This window comes from Purpureocillium takamizusanense, chromosome 2 (assembly GCF_022605165.1).
Source record: "Purpureocillium takamizusanense chromosome 2, complete sequence".
Classification (NCBI taxonomy): domain Eukaryota; kingdom Fungi; phylum Ascomycota; class Sordariomycetes; order Hypocreales; family Ophiocordycipitaceae; genus Purpureocillium; species Purpureocillium takamizusanense.
In genome coordinates this window covers 1,825,767-1,843,677 of record NC_063069.1, presented here as the reverse complement: position 1 = coordinate 1,843,677, position 17,911 = coordinate 1,825,767, and the positions used below count along the sequence as shown (strand labels likewise).

The 17,911-nt window shown below is 59.3% G+C and overlaps 5 protein-coding genes across 5 annotated transcripts; 3 read left to right on the top strand and 2 right to left on the bottom strand.

Moving 5' to 3' along the window:
* The first annotated feature begins 347 nt into the window (after nucleotides 1–347).
* Nucleotides 348–4,832, top strand: SPF1 (putative cation-transporting ATPase 1). Its single transcript, XM_047983399.1, has 3 exons — nucleotides 348–819; nucleotides 878–3,936; nucleotides 3,988–4,832. The coding sequence occupies exons 1-3, from the start codon at nucleotides 460–462 to the stop codon at nucleotides 4,526–4,528; spliced, it is 3,960 nt and encodes a 1,319-aa protein (XP_047839370.1). The 5' UTR covers nucleotides 348–459; the 3' UTR covers nucleotides 4,529–4,832.
* On the bottom strand, nucleotides 4,589–6,544 carry MDH1 (Malate dehydrogenase). Its single transcript, XM_047983398.1, has 3 exons — nucleotides 6,180–6,544; nucleotides 5,928–6,045; nucleotides 4,589–5,817 (listed from the first exon to the last, which is right to left on the bottom strand). The coding sequence occupies exons 1-3, from the start codon at nucleotides 6,228–6,230 to the stop codon at nucleotides 4,979–4,981; spliced, it is 1,008 nt and encodes a 335-aa protein (XP_047839369.1). The 5' UTR covers nucleotides 6,231–6,544; the 3' UTR covers nucleotides 4,589–4,978.
* On the top strand, nucleotides 6,501–8,974 carry JDV02_002373 (uncharacterized protein). Its single transcript, XM_047983397.1, has 3 exons — nucleotides 6,501–6,553; nucleotides 6,614–6,703; nucleotides 6,861–8,974. Exon 3 carries the CDS (start codon nucleotides 7,288–7,290, stop codon nucleotides 8,881–8,883), a length of 1,596 nt encoding a protein of 531 aa, XP_047839368.1. The 5' UTR covers nucleotides 6,501–6,553; nucleotides 6,614–6,703; nucleotides 6,861–7,287; the 3' UTR covers nucleotides 8,884–8,974.
* A 1,347-nt stretch (nucleotides 8,975–10,321) lies between these two features.
* On the top strand, nucleotides 10,322–13,107 carry JDV02_002372 (uncharacterized protein). Its single transcript, XM_047983396.1, has 2 exons — nucleotides 10,322–11,315; nucleotides 11,375–13,107. The coding sequence occupies exons 1-2, from the start codon at nucleotides 10,671–10,673 to the stop codon at nucleotides 12,329–12,331; spliced, it is 1,602 nt and encodes a 533-aa protein (XP_047839367.1). The 5' UTR covers nucleotides 10,322–10,670; the 3' UTR covers nucleotides 12,332–13,107.
* A 243-nt stretch (nucleotides 13,108–13,350) lies between these two features.
* JDV02_002371 (uncharacterized protein) lies at nucleotides 13,351–14,598 on the bottom strand (the record flags this gene model as incomplete). Its single annotated transcript, XM_047983395.1, has 1 exon — nucleotides 13,351–14,598. The coding sequence occupies one exon, from the start codon at nucleotides 14,596–14,598 to the stop codon at nucleotides 13,351–13,353; it is 1,248 nt and encodes a 415-aa protein (XP_047839366.1).
* Nucleotides 14,599–17,911: the final 3,313 nt, after the last annotated feature.

Sequence of the window (17,911 nt, the reverse complement as noted above, 5' to 3'; positions counted from 1 at the left end):
CCGCCTCCAGCGATCGCTTGCACCGGTTTGTTGGTGTCTGAAACAACTTCTTGACTGCCCGCACGGCTCATATGGCCTTGAAGATGGCAACCGGCAAAAGCAGCCCGCTCACTGTCGGCGTTTATTAGGAGCGAGTTGCGGGCGTCTGTTGGAAGTACCTACCTGCTATGCACTACTAGTACCTGCCAGGTAATAAGTCAGCGACTTCAGCCTGCGCAGGTGGACTGCCTGGCTGTCCAACATCCAACACCCGCCGCGCTGACCCGCTGCCGCCTGTTGATAGCGCCCGCCCCGCAGCCAATTGGGTCTGGTCTTACTCGGATCCGCCACCGCGGCCGTGGAATGGACCTAACGAGAAAAGCCACTTGGCTTCCAACATCGCACGCTTCTTTGTCCCCTTCCTCATCCTTTCGTCGACTGCTTTAGGCCCCGCGTAATCTGCGCCCGGCGACAGTCACCATGGCGCCGCCCCTCGTTGATAACCCGCAGATACGGCAGGCCGAGCTGTTGAAGCCGCTGCCTTTCCACTTCCACGCCTACGTCTGGCCCTTCGTCGTCATCTGGCCCATCTTCCTCCGGTACTACCTAACCCCCAACCTTTACGAGAAGCACATCGGCGCTCCGGAATGGACGTTTGTCTGGTGCGGAACCATCATCACCATCCAGTCGCTCGTCTGGTTGAGCACCCACTGGAGCGTCGCCCTCGATGCGCGCTTCCGCGCCACCAGGGCCAAGGATGTGCAGGACGCCCAGCTGATCAAGGTTCTCCCCATCGCCAACGCTGGGTCTGGCGAAATTTGCAAGATTGTCCGCGACAAGGTGAGCAGAACTGGCAGCTAAACTACTGTCGCTGTGAGCTTGGCTGACATGGCGCAAGGCTGGTGGCAAGACGAATGTTTCGTTCCTCTTCCAGAAGCGCCGTTTCCTCTACAGCCCGGAGACCGGCTCCTTCAGCACCCTCCAGTACGACATCGACACCGAGCCAAAGCCGTCTATTGGACACTTCCAGTCATCGCGCGGCCTTGAGAAGCAGTCCGATATCTCGCGCCTCGAGCAGCACTACGGCGCAAACACGTTCGACATCCCCGTCCCGACCTTCACCGAGCTTTTCAAGGAGCATGCCGTCGCCCCGTTCTTTGTCTTCCAGATCTTCTGTGTTGGCCTTTGGTTGCTCGACGACTACTGGTATTACTCGCTGTTCACTCTCTTCATGCTTGTCGCTTTTGAGAGCACCGTTGTGTGGCAGCGCCAGCGCACCTTGAACGAGTTCCGCGGCATGAGTATCAAGCCATATGATATCTGGGTTTTCCGTTTGGGCAAGTGGACCGAGATCCAGACCGATGCTCTCCTCCCCGGTGACCTCGTATCCGTCGGACGGACCAAGGAGGACAGCGGAGTTGCCTGTGACATGCTTCTAGTGGAAGGCAGCGCCATCGTCAACGAAGCCATGCTGTCCGGAGAGAGCACACCGTTGCTCAAGGACTCTGTTCAGCTTCGGCCATCGGATGTGCCCCTCGACTCCGAGGGCTTGGACAAGAATGCCTTCCTCTGGGGCGGCACCAAGGTTCTTCAGGTCACACACGGCAACCCGGAACAAGAAAAGCCGGCTCTGGTGTCGGGCGTGCCGCCTCCTCCCGACAAGGGCGCCATGGCCGTTGTTATCAAGACTGGCTTCGAAACTTCGCAAGGCAGCTTGGTTCGCACCATGATTTATTCGACCGAGCGCGTCTCGGCCAACAACTTCGAGGCTCTTCTCTTCATTCTGTTCCTGCTCATCTTCGCCATCGCCGCCTCTTGGTACGTCTGGGATGAGGGTGTTCGCAAGAACCGCAAGCGCTCGAAACTGCTTTTGGACTGCGTCTTGATCGTCACCAGTGTTGTGCCACCCGAGCTGCCCATGGAACTCAGCCTTGCAGTCAACACCAGTCTGGCCGCCCTGTCTAAGCTGGCTATTTTCTGCACCGAGCCCTTCCGCATCCCCTATGGCGGTCGCATCGACGTAGCCTGCTTCGACAAGACAGGTACTCTTACTGGCGAAGACCTTGTCGTCGAAGGTATCGCTGGTCTGGGACTCACCAATGCCGATGTGAACGACAAGAAGGAGGCTGATGGTGCCCACTCCAACATGACCGCTGTCACCGACGCTAGCCTCGAGACTCAGCTCGTCCTCGCCACAGCACACGCATTGGTCAAACTCGATGAAGGTGACATTGTGGGCGACCCGATGGAGAAGGCAACTCTCACGTCTCTTGGCTGGGCTCTTGGCCGCAACGATGTGCTCCAGAGCACCGCCAAGGCTGGAAACACCCAGGGCACCGTTCAGATCAAGCGCAGGTTCCAATTCTCGTCGGCACTCAAGCGCCAAAGCTCCGTCGCCATGGTCACTGGTGTCCATGCTCAGACTGGCAAGAAGATCAGGGGTACCTTTGTCGGTGTCAAGGGCGCCCCCGAGACGATCATGAAGATGCTCGTTGACGTGCCCGCTGACTACGAGGAAACGTTCAAGTACTTTACCCGCAAGGGTTCTCGCGTTCTGGCCCTGGCATACAAGCAGCTCACTGTCGATACTGAGCTAGGTTCCGGTAGGATCAATGATTTGAAGCGCGAGAAGGTCGAATGCGACCTCACTTTCGCTGGCTTCCTTGTCCTGCACTGCCCGCTCAAGGAGGACGCCAAAGAAGCCGTCCAGATGCTCAACGAGAGCAGCCACCGCGTCGTCATGATTACCGGCGACAATCCCTTGACCGCCGTGCACGTCGCGCGTGAGGTGGAGATTGTCGACCGCGAGGTTCTGATTCTGGATGCGCCGGAGGACAAGAGTGGTGGCCATACGCTCATCTGGAAGAGTGTTGACGACAAGGTCACCATCCCAGTCGACCCGTCAAAGCCCATCGACGCCGAGATCCTCAAGACCAAGGACTTGTGCGTCACTGGATACGCTCTTGCTCAATTCAAGGATCAAGCCGGTTGGAACTCTCTGTTGCGTCACACCTGGGTCTATGCTCGAGTCTCCCCCAAGCAAAAGGAGGATATTCTTCTCGGTCTCAAGGACATGGGTTACTACACCCTCATGGCTGGCGATGGTACCAATGATGTTGGCGCTCTCAAGCAAGCCCACATTGGCATTGCCCTTCTGAACGGCACCAAGGAGGACCTGACGCGAATCGCCGAGCACACCCGCAACACCAAGATGAAGGAGATGTATCAGAAGCAGTGCGACCTCATGAAGCGCTTCAACCAACCCACCCCGCCGGTTCCTGTCATGATTGCTCACCTTTATCCTCCTGGCCCGACGAACCCCAACTACATGAAGGCCATCGAGCGCGAGGCAAAGGCAAAGAAGATGACCCCCGAGGAATATGCCGCCAAGCAAGGTCACCCAGCTGAGACGATTGTGTCTCCCGGCGCGCAGAGCCTGACCAATAGTGACCCTCGCAATGCCCGTCAAGCCGATGTCAACAAGAAGGCCGCTGGTCTTGCCGATAAGCTAGCTTCGGGTATGCTCGAGGCTGAGTTGGGTGACGACGAGCCGCCCACTCTGAAACTCGGCGATGCCTCCGTTGCCGCCCCTTTCACGTCAAAGCTCCGCGATGTCATGGCTATTCCCAACATCATTCGCCAGGGCCGTTGCACCCTGGTGGCGACGATTCAGATGTACAAGATTCTGGCTCTTAACTGCCTCATCAGTGCCTACTCGCTCTCTGTCCTGTACCTCGAGGGCATCAAGTTCGGAGACACCCAGTACACTATCAGCGGCATGCTCATGTCGGTCTGCTTCTTAAGTATTTCGCGCGCTCGCGTGGTCGAAGGCTTGAGCAAGGAGCGCCCCCAGCCCAACATTTTCAATGTGTACATCATCGGCTCCATCTTGGGCCAGTTCGCAGTGCACATTGTTACGCTCATTTACATCTCCCGGCTTTGCGACAAGATTGAGCCGTAAGTTATTACTTGTGAAATCGGGATAAATGATGGCTAACCAGCACGCAGTCGCTCCACCGACGGTCTTGACCTCGAGGCTGAGTTTGAGCCGTCGCTGCTCAACTCGGCCATCTACCTCCTGCAGCTGATCCAGCAGGTGTCCACTTTCGCCATTAACTACCAGGGCCGACCGTTCCGCGAAGCCTTATCAGAGAACAAGGCTATGTTCTACGGCATCGTCGGTGTCTCGGGTCTCGCCTTCGTGTGCGCCCTCGAGCTCATCCCCGAGATCAACGAGGGCATGAAGCTCGTTCCCTTCACCGAAGAATTCAAGTTCAAGATGGCGGCTTCCATGATCATCGACTACGGGCTTTGCTTCGTCATCGAAAAGGGCCTCAAATGGGGGTTCAGTGACTACCGCCCACGTGACATCGCCGACCGTCGGCCCGAGCAGCTCGAGCGGGAGGCGGCACGCAAGGCCGTCATTGCACAGCAGAAGGCGGACGAGGAGGAGAGGCAGCGCCTTGAGAAAGTGGCTGACTTTGAGCGTCAGGTCGAGGAGCGCAAGAGGAAGCTACGTGAGTGGCGAGAGGGCCGGGCACGAGCGTAGGCTGGCCGTGTACAAAAGTAAAGGAAAGCATGGGAGGATAGCTGTCGGAAGGTAAAGCACTGGATAGACAGTTGGACTGCGATGAGTGTATCATATCATATCATACATGAACCCGATAGACGTGTTGGCATCTCAGGTCACATCTGACTGGACGTGGACAGAGGTGTGCACAAATGGAAATGGCGCACCAGGTGCGCGTATTGCTATGGTACAAGACGTAGATGGGAAAGGAAGTCTATGGCAAGTCGTAGAACACAAGAAGTCATTCCCTGTCCCCATTGCCCGTCCACCTCCTTGAAGGCAACCCCCCAAACACGCCACACACTACGTCAGCAATGTGAAGGCAAGTTGCACTTCCCCATTACTTTTTGATTCGTCAAGGCATGCTCACGCTGAAGAGCCATGGCTATCAAACACGCGAGGCGCTCGTCGTCAACGGCAAGAGCACGCTTAGTTGCCGGGGTTCTGGGCAACGAAGGAAACGCCCTTCTCGATGTTCTTCTTGAGGTCGCCCAGGCAGGCCTCGATGAGCTTCTCCTCGTTGGCGTCGACCTTGCCAATCGGCAGGATCTTCTCGACACCGTTGGGGCCGAGCTCAACCTTGCTGCTGAAGAAGTCGATGCCCTGGTCCTTGTACAGGGGCGAGTCCACAAAGGTGGGCTCGACGACGCCCTTCTCGCCGTCGGCGGCGCGGAGCAGGGAGTCGGCCATGCGGGCACCGGCCATGGCCATGGAGAGGGTGGCAGAGCCGGCACCATCCTTGGCCTTGACGACCTCGTCACCGCCGAACTGGACACGCTTGACAAGCTCGGCGTTGGAGCTCAGGTCGGGGTGGTTGCTCTGGCTGAAGAGAGGGACGATGGTGACGCCGGAGTGGCCGCCAACGACGGTGATGTTCTCGTCCTTGGGATCAGTGTTCTTGATCTCGGAGACGAAGCGGCTGGCGCGGACAACATCGAGAGTGGTGACACCGAAGAGGGTCTTGGGGTTGTAGACACCCTTGGCCTTGAAGACCTCGGCGCAGATAGGAACGGTAGAGTTGACGGGGTTCGCGATGACCAAGACCTTGGCCTTGGGGGCAGACTCGGCAACGGCCTTGGCGAGATCGCGGACGATGGAGGCGTTGGTGTTGAAGAGGTCGTCACGGGTCATGCCAGGCTTGCGGGGGACACCGGCGGGGATGAGGACGATGTCGGAGCCCTTAAGGCAGGCGGCGAGGCCACTGGGCGTGGGGTCGTAGCCCTTGACGGTGGACTTGGTGTTGACGTGAGAGACATCGGCGGCCACACCTGTTTTGCATCACGACGGGTCAGTTTGAAGCCGGCCCCTGCGGGTGGACAAAATTGGCGCAACGACGGCGAGGATTTTCAGACGGAGTGACCGAGGCAAGGCGACATACCAGGGCCGAGACGGATGTCGTACAGAGCCAGGTCGGTGACGCGGGTGTTCATCTTGAGGAGGAGGGAGAGGGGTTGGCCAATGCCGCCAGCGGCGCCGAGGACGGCGACCTTGGAGAGCTAGACGATGACGACGATGTTAGTCTGGAGGCGCGGGCGCGAACAGCCGAGGACGGATCGAGGCAGAGTTTCAGCTCAGCCCCAGCTTCGGGGGTTGGGCAAGAGGGAACAGTCGAGGGCATGGGCAGACTCACGTCGCGCGCAGAGGCCGAGAAAGCCCGGCGCTGGATCTTGGAGGCCAACATGATGAATAAGGTGCGGATGGGATTGTGAGGGTATCAACAACGACGACAAGTGGAAGAAGACACCGAGGTCAATGGGAACAGAGTTTTGGGGAAAGCAAAAGGGAGCAGGGGAAAATGGACGGAGCGCAGTGGGGAGACGAGACGGGACCGCGGGCGCCCAATCGGGTTAGGCCAGGAAGCTTTTCGGATGCAACTCGGCGAGTGGGCGTTGCTGTAGGTACTTCGTACTTCACTGCAGGTCCGCGTTGTCTGTGGCACGCTGACCGCCTTTGCGAATGTTCCTGTATTCTTCCTTTTTCTTCTTTGGCGTACTATATCTGCATGTATGTTTGAGTCCGTCAATTGCGCCGATGGACGCTCTTTTGATCACCAACAAAGCCTAGGTACTAGGTAGGCATCGTGCGAGCTCCGCGGGCCTGCGGCGGAACCGATCGGAGCGAAGCGGCCCACACCCAAGGCACGTACCTAGGTAAGTACCTAAGTATGTACGTATTTGCGTTGCAGCCCGCTCAGAGCAGCACCCACGAGCCGCTAACACCGAGGGCCACAAGATCCCCGTGGCCACCGTGCCGCAAGAGCACATGCTATTACAACATCCAACCCATGCGCTCTGACAGAAAGGGCTGCGAGGATGTGTTACACCACTCTCGATGTGCGTGGTTCTATCCAATACCCGGGGCGGGCGGCGTCCTGCTGCGACGTCTCCGTCACGCTGGTCTCAGGGCATGCCTGAATCGACTACACGCTTACGAAGGATCGAGGAATATGATCAATTACATGCCCAATCCCGTATCGCATCTGCACCTACTTCATGTGTCATCCCATCTTTTGCGGCTCGTCTGTGGTGATGGGCCCTGCCACTTTCGGCAAGTAAACCATTCTCGTGCTTCCTCGCCCCGGCTGGATGACTCAGTTAGTGCCGGGTAGGCTGCCCCTACAAGAGCTTCACTAGAGCTACGCAATTCGCACAAGAGCAATACGGCGGACTGCCCGCCGCTTCCTGAAACCCAGCACCGTCTCTTCCCGGTTCCCAGTCTACCACTGTACATCGATCGCTATGTCGCTTGCGCAGCTGTCGCAGCTGCTGCCTCTACCAGACGAGGACCTCCAGCAGGTCCTCGACTATGCGGTGACTCTCTCCAAGCCCGAAGCTGCCGCGCATTTCAACAATTTGCTTGGAGACTCGCCCCTCGCTGTCGATTTCATTGCTTCCTTCAACTCACACCGAAAGGAGCCCACGGCCCTGCCGTCTACAACAAGCAGCTCTCGACCGGCGGACACACTCGAAGCGGTGCCACGTGCCAAGCGAGCGCCGAAAAAGAAGAAGTCAGCAATTCACACCCCCGAGGCAAGAAAAGTCGACGAGTACGCCGGGCCAGCAAGCGTCGCATACACCAAGAAGGACCAGACCCTAGACTACATTCCGCAGCGGGCAAGCGCTCCAAGCAGCAACCATGCCTCTCGTTCGGCTACGCCGCCGGCACCAGCACCCATTCAGCAACCCTCTAAGCAGCACGCCTCGTCTGCGGGCTTCCTGATATCTGACGTCCCGTCCAAGGCCAAAGCGAAGTCCAACCCCTCCTCGGGAAGATCCACGCCGAAACCATCTGGCGTAAACAGCACCAAGGTCTCGATTGCAGGGGGCACGCCAATGGCGGGACAGTCTACGGCGCTGGCTGATCTAGACGCGGCCATCCGAGCACTAGAAATCACCACAAACCCATCGCTGGATAACGGCAAGAGGAGAAAATGCAACTGTGTCGCAACGAGACATCCTCTGCAGAGTGCCGCCCCAAACTGCTTGTCATGTGGCAAGGTCATTTGCATGAAGGAAGGGCTCGGTCCGTGTACCTTTTGTGGCTCGCCCCTTCTGGATGCGGATGATGTGCAGGCCATGATCCGGGAGCTCAAAGACGAACGGGGGCGGGAACGAATGGCGGTCAACGCCTCTGCCAACAGGCGAGCAGAAGTATCCAAGAAACCGGTGCCGTTCACGCAGCCACGTGGAGCTGATGCCAACGAGGGCTCTTCTCTGGCTGACGCCGCGGCAAAGGCTCGCGAGCATCGCGACAAGCTCCTCAACTTCCAAGCACAGAATGCTCGAAGAACAACAGTCCGTGACGAGGCTGCCGACTTTGACATGAGCGGCGCCGTGACGGGTCTCGGAAGCATGTGGGCGAGCCCTGAGGAGCGCGCCAAGGAGCTGAAGCGCCAGCAGAAGCTCATGCGAGAGATGGAGTGGAACGCGCAACCCGACTACGAGAAGCGGAGGCAGGTCCTGAGCATCGACCTCGTGGGCGGGAAAGTGGTCCGGAAGATGGCGGCAATTGAGCGACCTGTGACGCCCGGATCGGACGAGGATGAGGACGTGCTTGGTGAGACGTCTGGGAACGCAAACCATAGCGGCTCTCGTATGGGAGGAGGCACATTCAGTGCCAACCCTCTCCTGGGCGCCCTGTTGAAGCCGGTCTATGAGGTCAAGGAGGACAATGGCAAAGGAAAGGATCCCGGAGAAGCACAGAGCCGGCGAGACAGGAAGAAGGGGTGGCGCAGAGTACAGGACGACTTGGACGACAACGAGGACGTCATTCTAGATGGTGGTATACATGGCCATGTTGGGGCTACTACTAGCGACGAGCCGGAGTGCGGATAGAGGACGCCAACGCCCGTGGGGGATGCATGATAGATAGTTAAAATCAACATTGCTCGGATCTCAGCTGATGCTGATTTCCCCGCTAGGTATGATCGGATTACCTCGTCTTCGCTGAAGGACGCAAGCGTTTCCCTGATGTCTTGTTTGCCCTTAGCCCAGCTACGACACTGCCAGCCGCCGCCAATCGTTCACTAAATTTGTATCCACGGCGTCAGAACGAAGTACCGACACAGAAGCGAATGTGTGATCCTGAGGCATGAAGAAAGATGCTGTGACTGCGTGTTGGCCGTCTTGTATGATGCTGCCCCGGATCTGGTGGACGCTACGGGATGGGTGTGGCTGCCCTCCACTGTGCGGGGCCAACCTGACCCATAGTCTTCACGTGATCACGCGATTTTCCGCGCTGCACGGTTGTTCAGCGAGGTACGTACTGACTCCGTGCCCCCCCAACCTACGCCCCCAGTCCCGCCCAACGCCCATCGGCGACGAGGGGGAGGGCAGGCCCCCTGTCTTGCAAGTTGCGTGCCGGGTCTCCCGCCCACGCGACCTGGCGGGTCATAGGACCGCTAAAGACTTTGTTCGTGCGAAGTAGGGAAGGGCACATTGTTTCAAAACACATTTGCTCAGCGGAGCCTTGCTGCGTACAGGCACGTCGCTCCGGCTCGTGTCGGTGTCTGCGTCTCTCCACGGTCGCCGCCGTGCCGGAGTGCCCGATGCGGAACGGGGGCGCACGCGGCCGTAAACGCAATTTTCCTCCTTTGATGGCTGGGCGATTGCCAGGCGAGAGAGAAGTGCCTCGACTTACTCGCGTTGCGCGGGCTGGCGTCGCTAGCACGAGGTACTTTGCAGCGTAGTACGCACTTGCCATGCTGTGGAATACGTACGTCGAGCGTTTTGTCAGAATTTTTCCGCACCACCACGGGACAGGCAAAAAACGCGGCCTACAATGTCACCAAGCAAGGCGCTGAACGAGGCACAGAAGATTACAGGTTGTGCGATGCTTTGACGGGACGAGAGTTTGATATCAGACAGACATCGGACAACCAGTCCATCAATTATGCCAGCGTACGGGCTGTTCCAGCAGCGCGCGGCGCGCCTTGTACCAGTGCGACAGGTGAGCGTCTCACTACCAAGGTAACATTCGAGGCGTCAAGGTCCCCTAAAATAATCACTGAGAGCCCCCCCCCCCCCCCTTCCAGCCCCTGTGCTGCCACCGCCTGCCAGTTATTGGCGAGCGCGACTCGCTGGGGGGAAAGTCAGGAGCCCCAGAAGGGTCACCTGCCGTGCAGTGCAGCGAAGCGTAGCGCAGTCGGGTCCCTCCCAGGGCCCCATGAGGTGGCCGGAAGCGTCGCGCGTGGAGCCAACCCAATGGACGGACGTCAACGGCTCATTTAGTACGCAAGTACCGCGTATTCGTAGCCACCATTGCGTCCCGTCTCTGGCGTCGTCACCAGGCGAGGCTCCCATTTGCCCTCCCGTCCTCCTCCTCCTTCAACTCGCACTTGTATAGATTCCACCTGGCCGACAGCGTCGTTCTCCCCAGCGCCGGCAACACTGGCAACCCATCGCTTTGCTCGATTGAAGAGAGCGTCGCATTCGCACGCGCTTTGCTCCTCGCCGAGTCCTGTCCCGTCGCGCGCCGCGCCGCTCTTGGACGGATACCCTCCCCTCTTGGACGCGACGTCCTCGCACCACGCCCGACTGACAGGCGCCGACTGCGCTGAAGCGCGCTCCCGGGTCCTCTCGCAACGCCCCTTTCTTGATTTAGCCTCTGCTCCGCCGCTGGCATGATTCCCGACTGGAGCGGTGGGGTCGCTCCGTCAGTGTCGACGCTGGTGAATGCTGACGACGGTCGCAACGGTGAGACACGCGACGCGAAGGACGGTAGACCGAGACTCCGCGATTGGAGCGCTCCCCTCCCACCCGCGACGGCAACGAGATCTTCCCGCGGCGCCGTGTCGACGTCGGAAGACGTCATGGACCTCGACAGGACGCGGCCGCCGGGTGAGCAGGCACACCCGCCGCCGTCGAGCCAGATCATCCCGGACAGTGGCGGCAGCTCGTCGCAGAGCCTCACGCGATCCATCTCCAACTCCCAAGAGTCGACTGTGACAGCCTCGACGGACCGGGTCGCCACGCCGCCCGCCAGCGATACCAGCGGCGAGCGGTACGCGGCCGTCGAGCGGCACCACGACAAGCCGTCGAACGGATCGGACCACGGTGTGGACCACAGCAGCCAGCTGCATCACCTGTCAGCCATTGCCGCTGCCCAAGACAGGATGGAGCCCGACGCGGTCGGTGCTGGATCGCGTAAGCGCATGGCGGACGGCGAGGTCAAGTCTTGGGCGGGCAGCATGAGCCCCGTCAAGGGACATTCGCGGACGACAAGCGCCGTCAGCGTGGCCTCGACCGCGGGGAGCACCATTGGCGAGGTACGATATCGCGGATTTGCTAGACGCGCGCGTGACGTTTGATATTGACATGATCGCAGCTATCTGCCGAGTTGCGTACTCGCCTGTCGTACGCAATGATCAAGGTAAACCACGGCTGGCAAGGCCGGTCGCTGGACGAGGTCGAGTCTCTGGCATCCCAGGCTGCCTCTCCGGCATCTAGCACCTCCACCGTACATCGCCGGCACGGGTCCTCGGCCAGCCCGCGACTCAACGTCAACTCGACGCCCCAGGTTCACTTCTCCAGCGACCCCGTCATGATCCGGCGCAAGTCCATCTCGCCGCCGTCATTACTCTCGGGCAAGCCAATGCTAGCTCCCCCGGCCACCATCCAGCCGTCCATGTCTATGCCCGCTCCTCGATCCAATCCTCGGCGCAACTCGAACCCCCACTACACGCCTGCCGGACTCGTCCAGTCACACTCCGGCTCCCCCCCAACGCCCCAGGGCACGAGCAATCCGATATCTCGCCTAGATCAAGACGTGGCCGAAACGCTGCTCTTCATGAGCAGTCCAGGCAACTCGGCAAACCTGAAGCACGCCTTCTCCCCGTCTGGGTCTCCTGGGGCGCAACCCCAGCCTCCCGCGCCACGGAGCTCGGGTCGCCATGCACTGCCGAGTGGGCCACGGAGAGCTCTGCCCTCGCAGCGGCCCTCGCTGCCGCCGCCGGCGCCGCCAACAAAGAAGGCTGGCTACGATCGGGCCAGCATGCCCCCGCCTCCGGACTCGCCCCTGGACTTGGACTCGCCGCGGCAATACCAGTCCCCGAATCGGTCCACGCCGAAGCGGCGAACAAACGGCGCCGGGGGTCACGTACGTTCAGCTCTCTCGCTACCAAGCGGCATAGCTCTTGGCAACGGCACGGCGAGGAAGACTCTCTGCGACGAAGACATTGAGCGAATGCTGGACCGTGCGGGAGCCGAGGTGGCAGACAGCTCCGACGACGAGGAGATTCAGCTGCCCCCACGCAGGGGTGTCGCGGGCGTCATGCGAGCGTAGGCCGACGCTGCACGTTTCCTCTGCATTTACCACCTTTATTTGGACCGTTTGCGCGACCGAAGTGGTGGTTTTTCCTATAGGCACAACCTCTATGTCACCTAACGACGTTTTATGACACTATTGCATGGGCTCATTCATCCTTTCGGACAGATTTACTCGGTTTGTTATTATTCGCTTTACGGGGACGGGCCGAACGGGACGCTCGCCTTCCCGGTGTTGAAACTTACCCGTCTGCATCATTGCTTTGATGTACATTTTCGGGCCGCATTTTTAATCGGAGCTGGGGCTGCTTGTCGTTGTGTCACGCATGATTTTTCTTTTCCCTTCCCGTTCGTTTCTTTTGATCTTTATCCATATGCTCGTTTCACTAATGACGTGGCGGCGTCTGCATGGACCGAGAAGGGGCTATTTGGGACATCGTCGTTGTCGTCGTCGTCGTCGCGGGCCAGGAGCGTTGACCATCTGTAAGGGAGTGAGATTTTTGGTAGTTTTTTCTTGCACGTAGTATACCCATCGAGAGGGGGGGGCAACTGGGTTTCACGTTTGGAGCGAGGAGAGGAGGGTCGGTCATGGGTCGGTGCGGTGTGTCTGCTGTTTTGCCACGAGCCCAAGGCACACGACGAGAGTTGCTGGAGAGTAATCTCTTGTCTTTGCTTTGCAAAGTTGGCTCCAAGGACCGTCTGGACACTGTTGTCATGGTGTGTGGGCTTTGATAGCAGAATTGACCGGACCCCCGTATTGAGCCAAGAATTTTACAAGGCGTTGACTGACTGACAGCTTTCGTCTACCTTGACAACGTGGCATCATAAGTATTTACGAAGTAAATTAGATGGGCCCCTCTCCCCAAGTCCTGGCCAGAGCGTCCGTGTGTGTATCTAGTCCTGCGTTGATCCACTCCCCCCCCCTGAAATCCCGGTGTCTTCGTAAACTTCATCACGGTCGTGTCAAAACTCCCATGGCTGGAGGAGAGGTAGACGTGCAAAAGGTAGGTAGTAAATGCCCTTTCCTTGGTCATCGCCTCACGCCATCTCCCCCTCCCTCGTCGGGCGCACATACTCAGTTATCCTTCTCGCCATGGCCGTGCTCGGCTGCCTCCGCACCGCTCGCCCCATGGCCGCCGCGACATCACGGTGGAGGCCATGCTGCTGCTGTTGTTGTTGTAGGTGGTGGTGGTGAGGATGGTGGTGCGGATGGTGGTTGTTGTTGTAGTAGTACGCCCCACAACAACCCCCGGCCCCGGCCCCGGCCCCGGCCCCGACTTGGCCTCCAACTTCGGCTCCGGGTCCGACTCCCGCGCTGCTCCGCGACCCACCCGAGTATGAGTAGTACGTGCTGTCGCGGCGCTGCTGCTTCTGCTGCTGCTGCCGCTCCGGCGTGTCCGATGGGATCCAGAGCGGGATCGTGCGCCGGGCCCGACGGTCGTTGGCCTGCGCCTCGGCGAGGAAGACGGCGTAGTCACTTGGTGAGTCGCCGTCGGCCTTGCTGACCCCGTCCGACTCTTCTCGCGGGCGCATCGTCGTCGACTCCGCCGCCGTCGCGACCACAGCTAAGGCCGGCGGGAGTCGCGACGGCTCGTGGGGTGTCGACCAGGACGTGTGCGAGGCGCTGCTGGTGCTGGTGCTGCTACTGTTTCGCGAGTGCTGTCCGTCACCACCGCCGCTTCGTCGCCGGCGCGCCTCCATCCTGTCCTTGAACGTCTGCTGCTGCTGCTGCTGTCTCCGCGGCGACGACGATGACGTCGTGGTCGATTCTCCGCTCTCGTCCTCCTCGGCAATGGTCGCGTGCTGGGCGGGCGCGACGGTGCGGGCGAAGCTCGAGGCCGCGTGCGTGGGCACGTAAAACGTTCGCGGGGCTTGCTGTTGCGGTTGTGAGGCTGGCTGCCCTCCGTCTCGCTTCGTTGTTTTTGTTGTCGTCTTCGCCTTCGTTGTCGTCGTCGATGCTGGCGCAGTGCCATTACTACTACGAGACGTTGTCGTGGTAGACGCAGCAGCCGCAACCCCCCTGTTCTTCATCTTGCCGTCCCCGCTAAGACGCTGCGTCAGGGAAGCCATGCGGCGTAGCTTGCCTAGCGGCTGTGCCGCCTTCTGTTGAGTCGCTGGTAACGGTAGAGAATTTGTAACGGCGCCTTTTGCTAATAATGGCGCTGTGGGCGTCTCTGTTGGCGTAGTAGGGGGAGTAGGAGAGGTAGAAGACGAAGGCGGAGTAGAAGAAGAAGAAGAATGGAACAGCGCCGACGTCGAGCGCCGAAGCCCCCAACCCTTTGACATTATGTGTTCCTGTCCGTCCTTGTAATTAGGAGCCCGCCCCTCTCTCTCCTCAACTCAAGGTAAAATACCCAGGGAAGCAGCGCTGGCTAAAAAGTCCCGCGCGGGTAGGTCGTCGAGCAGCCCGCGATGCAGATTCTGAAACTTGGGGCGACTCGCTGTGGCGCCTTGCACACTGGCAAAGACGCACACGCCCCTCCTCTCTGCAGTGCTGTTGGGTCGCACGGTCAGTTTGTCTCGTTCCTTGGTAGGTGGTAAGTATAGTAGTAGTAGTATTACCACAGTCCGAGGCGTGTGCAGCCGCTGTGGTGGGTGATGAACCCCCCCTTTGGACCGGTGGTTTGCTCCCCTCCCCCGCGCGCTGGCCGGTCCCCCCCTGGCGATGATTCCAGGCGTGCTGCTGCTGATGCTGCAGTAGCAGATGCCGTGCTGCAGGCGCAAGCAACTCAGAGGTGCGGACGCGCGCGCCCCGCCCCCGGCTTTCCAAGATTCGCCGCCCGGCTGTCACCCACACTGGGACCCAAGGCAAACACGATGCAGCAGCCCCGCCGCGCACGTACGTTGTCACGCACGCACGAGACCGGGGGTTTATTAGTGGTGGTGTGTTGCTTTCGTCGTTTGTTGGAACCGCGGGGTTGCTGGATTCGTATAATATGGAGGGGCGGATGTCCGTCGTCGGTGTTGTACTTGGTATGCCCGGACAGGCCCGGGAAAAAAGTGTAGATATACGTCTGTATATGTATGCGGAATGATTGTAGAGCGCGAGATTCTTCCTATTGTGAAAGAACAAAGGCGTCCGTGCGGGCACAGCGGTTGCGATTGTCCGCTCGCTGCGCGTGACGCTGAGGGCAAAAGAAAAGAAAAAAAAATACAGGGAACAGCAGGATCTGGTACGACCACGTACGTAAGTGTCCCTATCGCGTCGTGTCACGCAGGCATGTCGGTCCTGCTGTGCACAGTCGACCTGCGGCGCGGGTGGTGCTTCGTCGGCGTCTGGTGTTTCAGAGGGCTGGCTGAAGGCGGTCCTGTGCTACTATCGTGGGCCAGCAGTAGCAATGCGCTTGTTGTTCAGGTTTGGCTTTCTCACGTCGCACGGGAGAGAGAGAGCCTGCTGACGGGACAGACGGACCGGGGAGGGGGGATAGCGGCGGATAGGTAATTCTGATGGCGCAAGAAAGCGGAAGGGCGGACGGTGGCCACCTTATTAAGTCCAGCTGGAAGACTGCCCCGTTTTCTCACATGCCCGTCTTCTTACATACATACATACGTATAACCTACTTCGTACGTACCGGCCTTATTACCTTGTCTTGTGTCTGCCCTCTCGACCGTTATTAGTTGCACAGGAAGGATCACGTCCCAAGGCGTGTGCGCCCCCTCGACTCGAACAGACAGACACCCCTGCCGACGAGCTAGGATGGTCCCGTGAGCGTACGCGAGCAAGTAGAATCTCCCCAGGGTTTGAAAGGGCCCCTCCATCACGCAACTACCCACAACTTCAAAGTGCGCATCGCAGCAGCTATCTCATCCCCGGCATTGGCACTCGCCCCCACCTCAGATATGGCATCAATGAATAAATAGCATCTCGCCTCCCACTCCCACGGCCTCTCATGCGAGGGCCTAGCTGCGCCCCGGTTCAGCGAAAAAGTCAGCTACCGGCAGGCAGGCAGGCAGGCAGGCAGGCATGCATGCCCGCCTCGAGGGCCAATGGAGCGTATGCCGTCGCACACCACACCGAGACACATTACATACATACATGCACACACGCACATGCACACACCAAGACGCGCCTGCGCAACAAGCCACGGCGGCTTCGCGCGCGGCGCCGGCTGGTTGGATGGGATGAGCCACCGCCGCCGCCGCTGGGAGCAGCGAGATGCAGCACCACCAGCAGCAACAGCAGCAGCCACGGACACCAACAAGTGCATCACCACCACCATCAGGGCTCATCCCGGGACGCGCAGTCCCCTCGGTCTCTCCCTCTCACCCCTGCACATGCCGTCTGTCTGCGTCTGCATAGGTACTGACGTTATATTCCTCTCAACCACATCCCGCAAAACCATGGTCCCGGAACCGGTGCTGCCCTTTTTCTGTTCGTTCCGTCACTTGCATAAGATGAGTGTGGGCCAGCAGGTGGCTGTCATGCACCATCGCGTGCGCCAACATTAGTAGTAACTCCGTAACTAGTAGTGCTACCGTGCTCTCCACTGGCCCTATCGGACTCGCCATGATGCATGACTGACGGCCGTCTCCCTGCTTTGTTCTAACAAGCAGGGCTGAACTCTGTTTGACCGGTCAATACGATGCGCGTAGTGAGGACCGCGCAAAATAGGCGGAGGATCACCAATAGTACCACGTACAACAGTACGTTTGATGCTCCTGTTGGGTGTGCATGCCAACGGCCCGAACCCTTCCAGATCGCAGCACATGCCGCGGATCCTCTACCCCCCTTCCGGCCGCGGCTGCAAAATGTTGTTCAACGCCGGTTTTCCGTCTCCCCCGCCAGCGAAGGGGGGCTCTCACGCGACAATTAGATGCATTCATTTCACCACCACACCTTATGCCGTCTGATGCAAATACGCGGCTAAAATGGGTTGCAAAAGGAGAGAGCCCAGTGAGCTTTGGGCATAGTTAGTAGGTATCGAAAGCGCACGTCAGCATATCGTGAGACCGGGCCTGGCCTGCCTTTGCCTGCCTGGGTAGCGTGGGAGGGGGACGCCGCCGCCCTTCATCTCTTTTTCTTAGACTTCAGCTCGATAGTCTGTGCCTGCCCAAATTTTTCTCTTCCTTCGGGTCGACAAAGCAGAGGGCAGCGTCGTTCAGCGAGCGCGAGTCCGACAACACACACGTGGTGGGCGGGTCCAGAAGAGGTCAACCGAGGGGTGAACCAACAACATGCTGCAGGCGTCGAGAAAAAAAGTTGGCTTGCTGAGCATTGTTCAGCGCAGCACAGTTCATTCGCCATCGTCTGCTTGTCACTGGCGGTCTGCCGACAGAGCCTCACGAGTTTCTGCGCTATCGATTTTCTGCTTCCTCCCCCCACCACCACTGCTAGGGCTGCGTGGTGATCCGCCCTTCTGCTGGGCGCGCTGTTCTTGCCGTGATCAAGACACCCGATGCTTTCGGACGTACCGATCGAGGATCGAGAGGGACAGAGACAAACCAGAAGCCTTGTAATGTGCGTTGCCGTGACTTGGTGCTTCAAGGTGTGAGTCCCGCCCTCCAGCTTGCGTCCAGAGACCGATCACCATGGAATTTTCAGTCACCTGGCGCGGTTCGAGACCATCCTACTCGGCAAGCCCGCGAGTGACTTAGAACA

Excerpts from the sequence above, each read along its gene's own strand:
- SPF1 (XM_047983399.1), top strand. The coding sequence starts at position 460 with ATGGCGCCGCCCCTCGTTGATAACCCGCAGATACGGCAGGCCGAGCTG. Across the intron at positions 820-877 it reads GCAAGATTGTCCGCGACAAG|GCTGGTGGCAAGACGAATGT; the intron begins GTGAGCAGAACT and ends ACATGGCGCAAG. Across the intron at positions 3,937-3,987 it reads CTTTGCGACAAGATTGAGCC|TCGCTCCACCGACGGTCTTG; the intron begins GTAAGTTATTAC and ends ACCAGCACGCAG.
- MDH1 (XM_047983398.1), bottom strand. The coding sequence starts at position 6,230 with ATGTTGGCCTCCAAGATCCAGCGCCGGGCTTTCTCGGCCTCTGCGCGC. Across the intron at positions 6,046-6,179 it reads TCTCGGCCTCTGCGCGCGAC|CTCTCCAAGGTCGCCGTCCT; the intron begins GTGAGTCTGCCC and ends GTCATCGTCTAG. Across the intron at positions 5,818-5,927 it reads CGACATCCGTCTCGGCCCTG|GTGTGGCCGCCGATGTCTCT; the intron begins GTATGTCGCCTT and ends GATGCAAAACAG.
- JDV02_002373 (XM_047983397.1), top strand. The coding sequence starts at position 7,288 with ATGTCGCTTGCGCAGCTGTCGCAGCTGCTGCCTCTACCAGACGAGGAC.
- JDV02_002372 (XM_047983396.1), top strand. The coding sequence starts at position 10,671 with ATGATTCCCGACTGGAGCGGTGGGGTCGCTCCGTCAGTGTCGACGCTG. Across the intron at positions 11,316-11,374 it reads CGGGGAGCACCATTGGCGAG|CTATCTGCCGAGTTGCGTAC; the intron begins GTACGATATCGC and ends ACATGATCGCAG.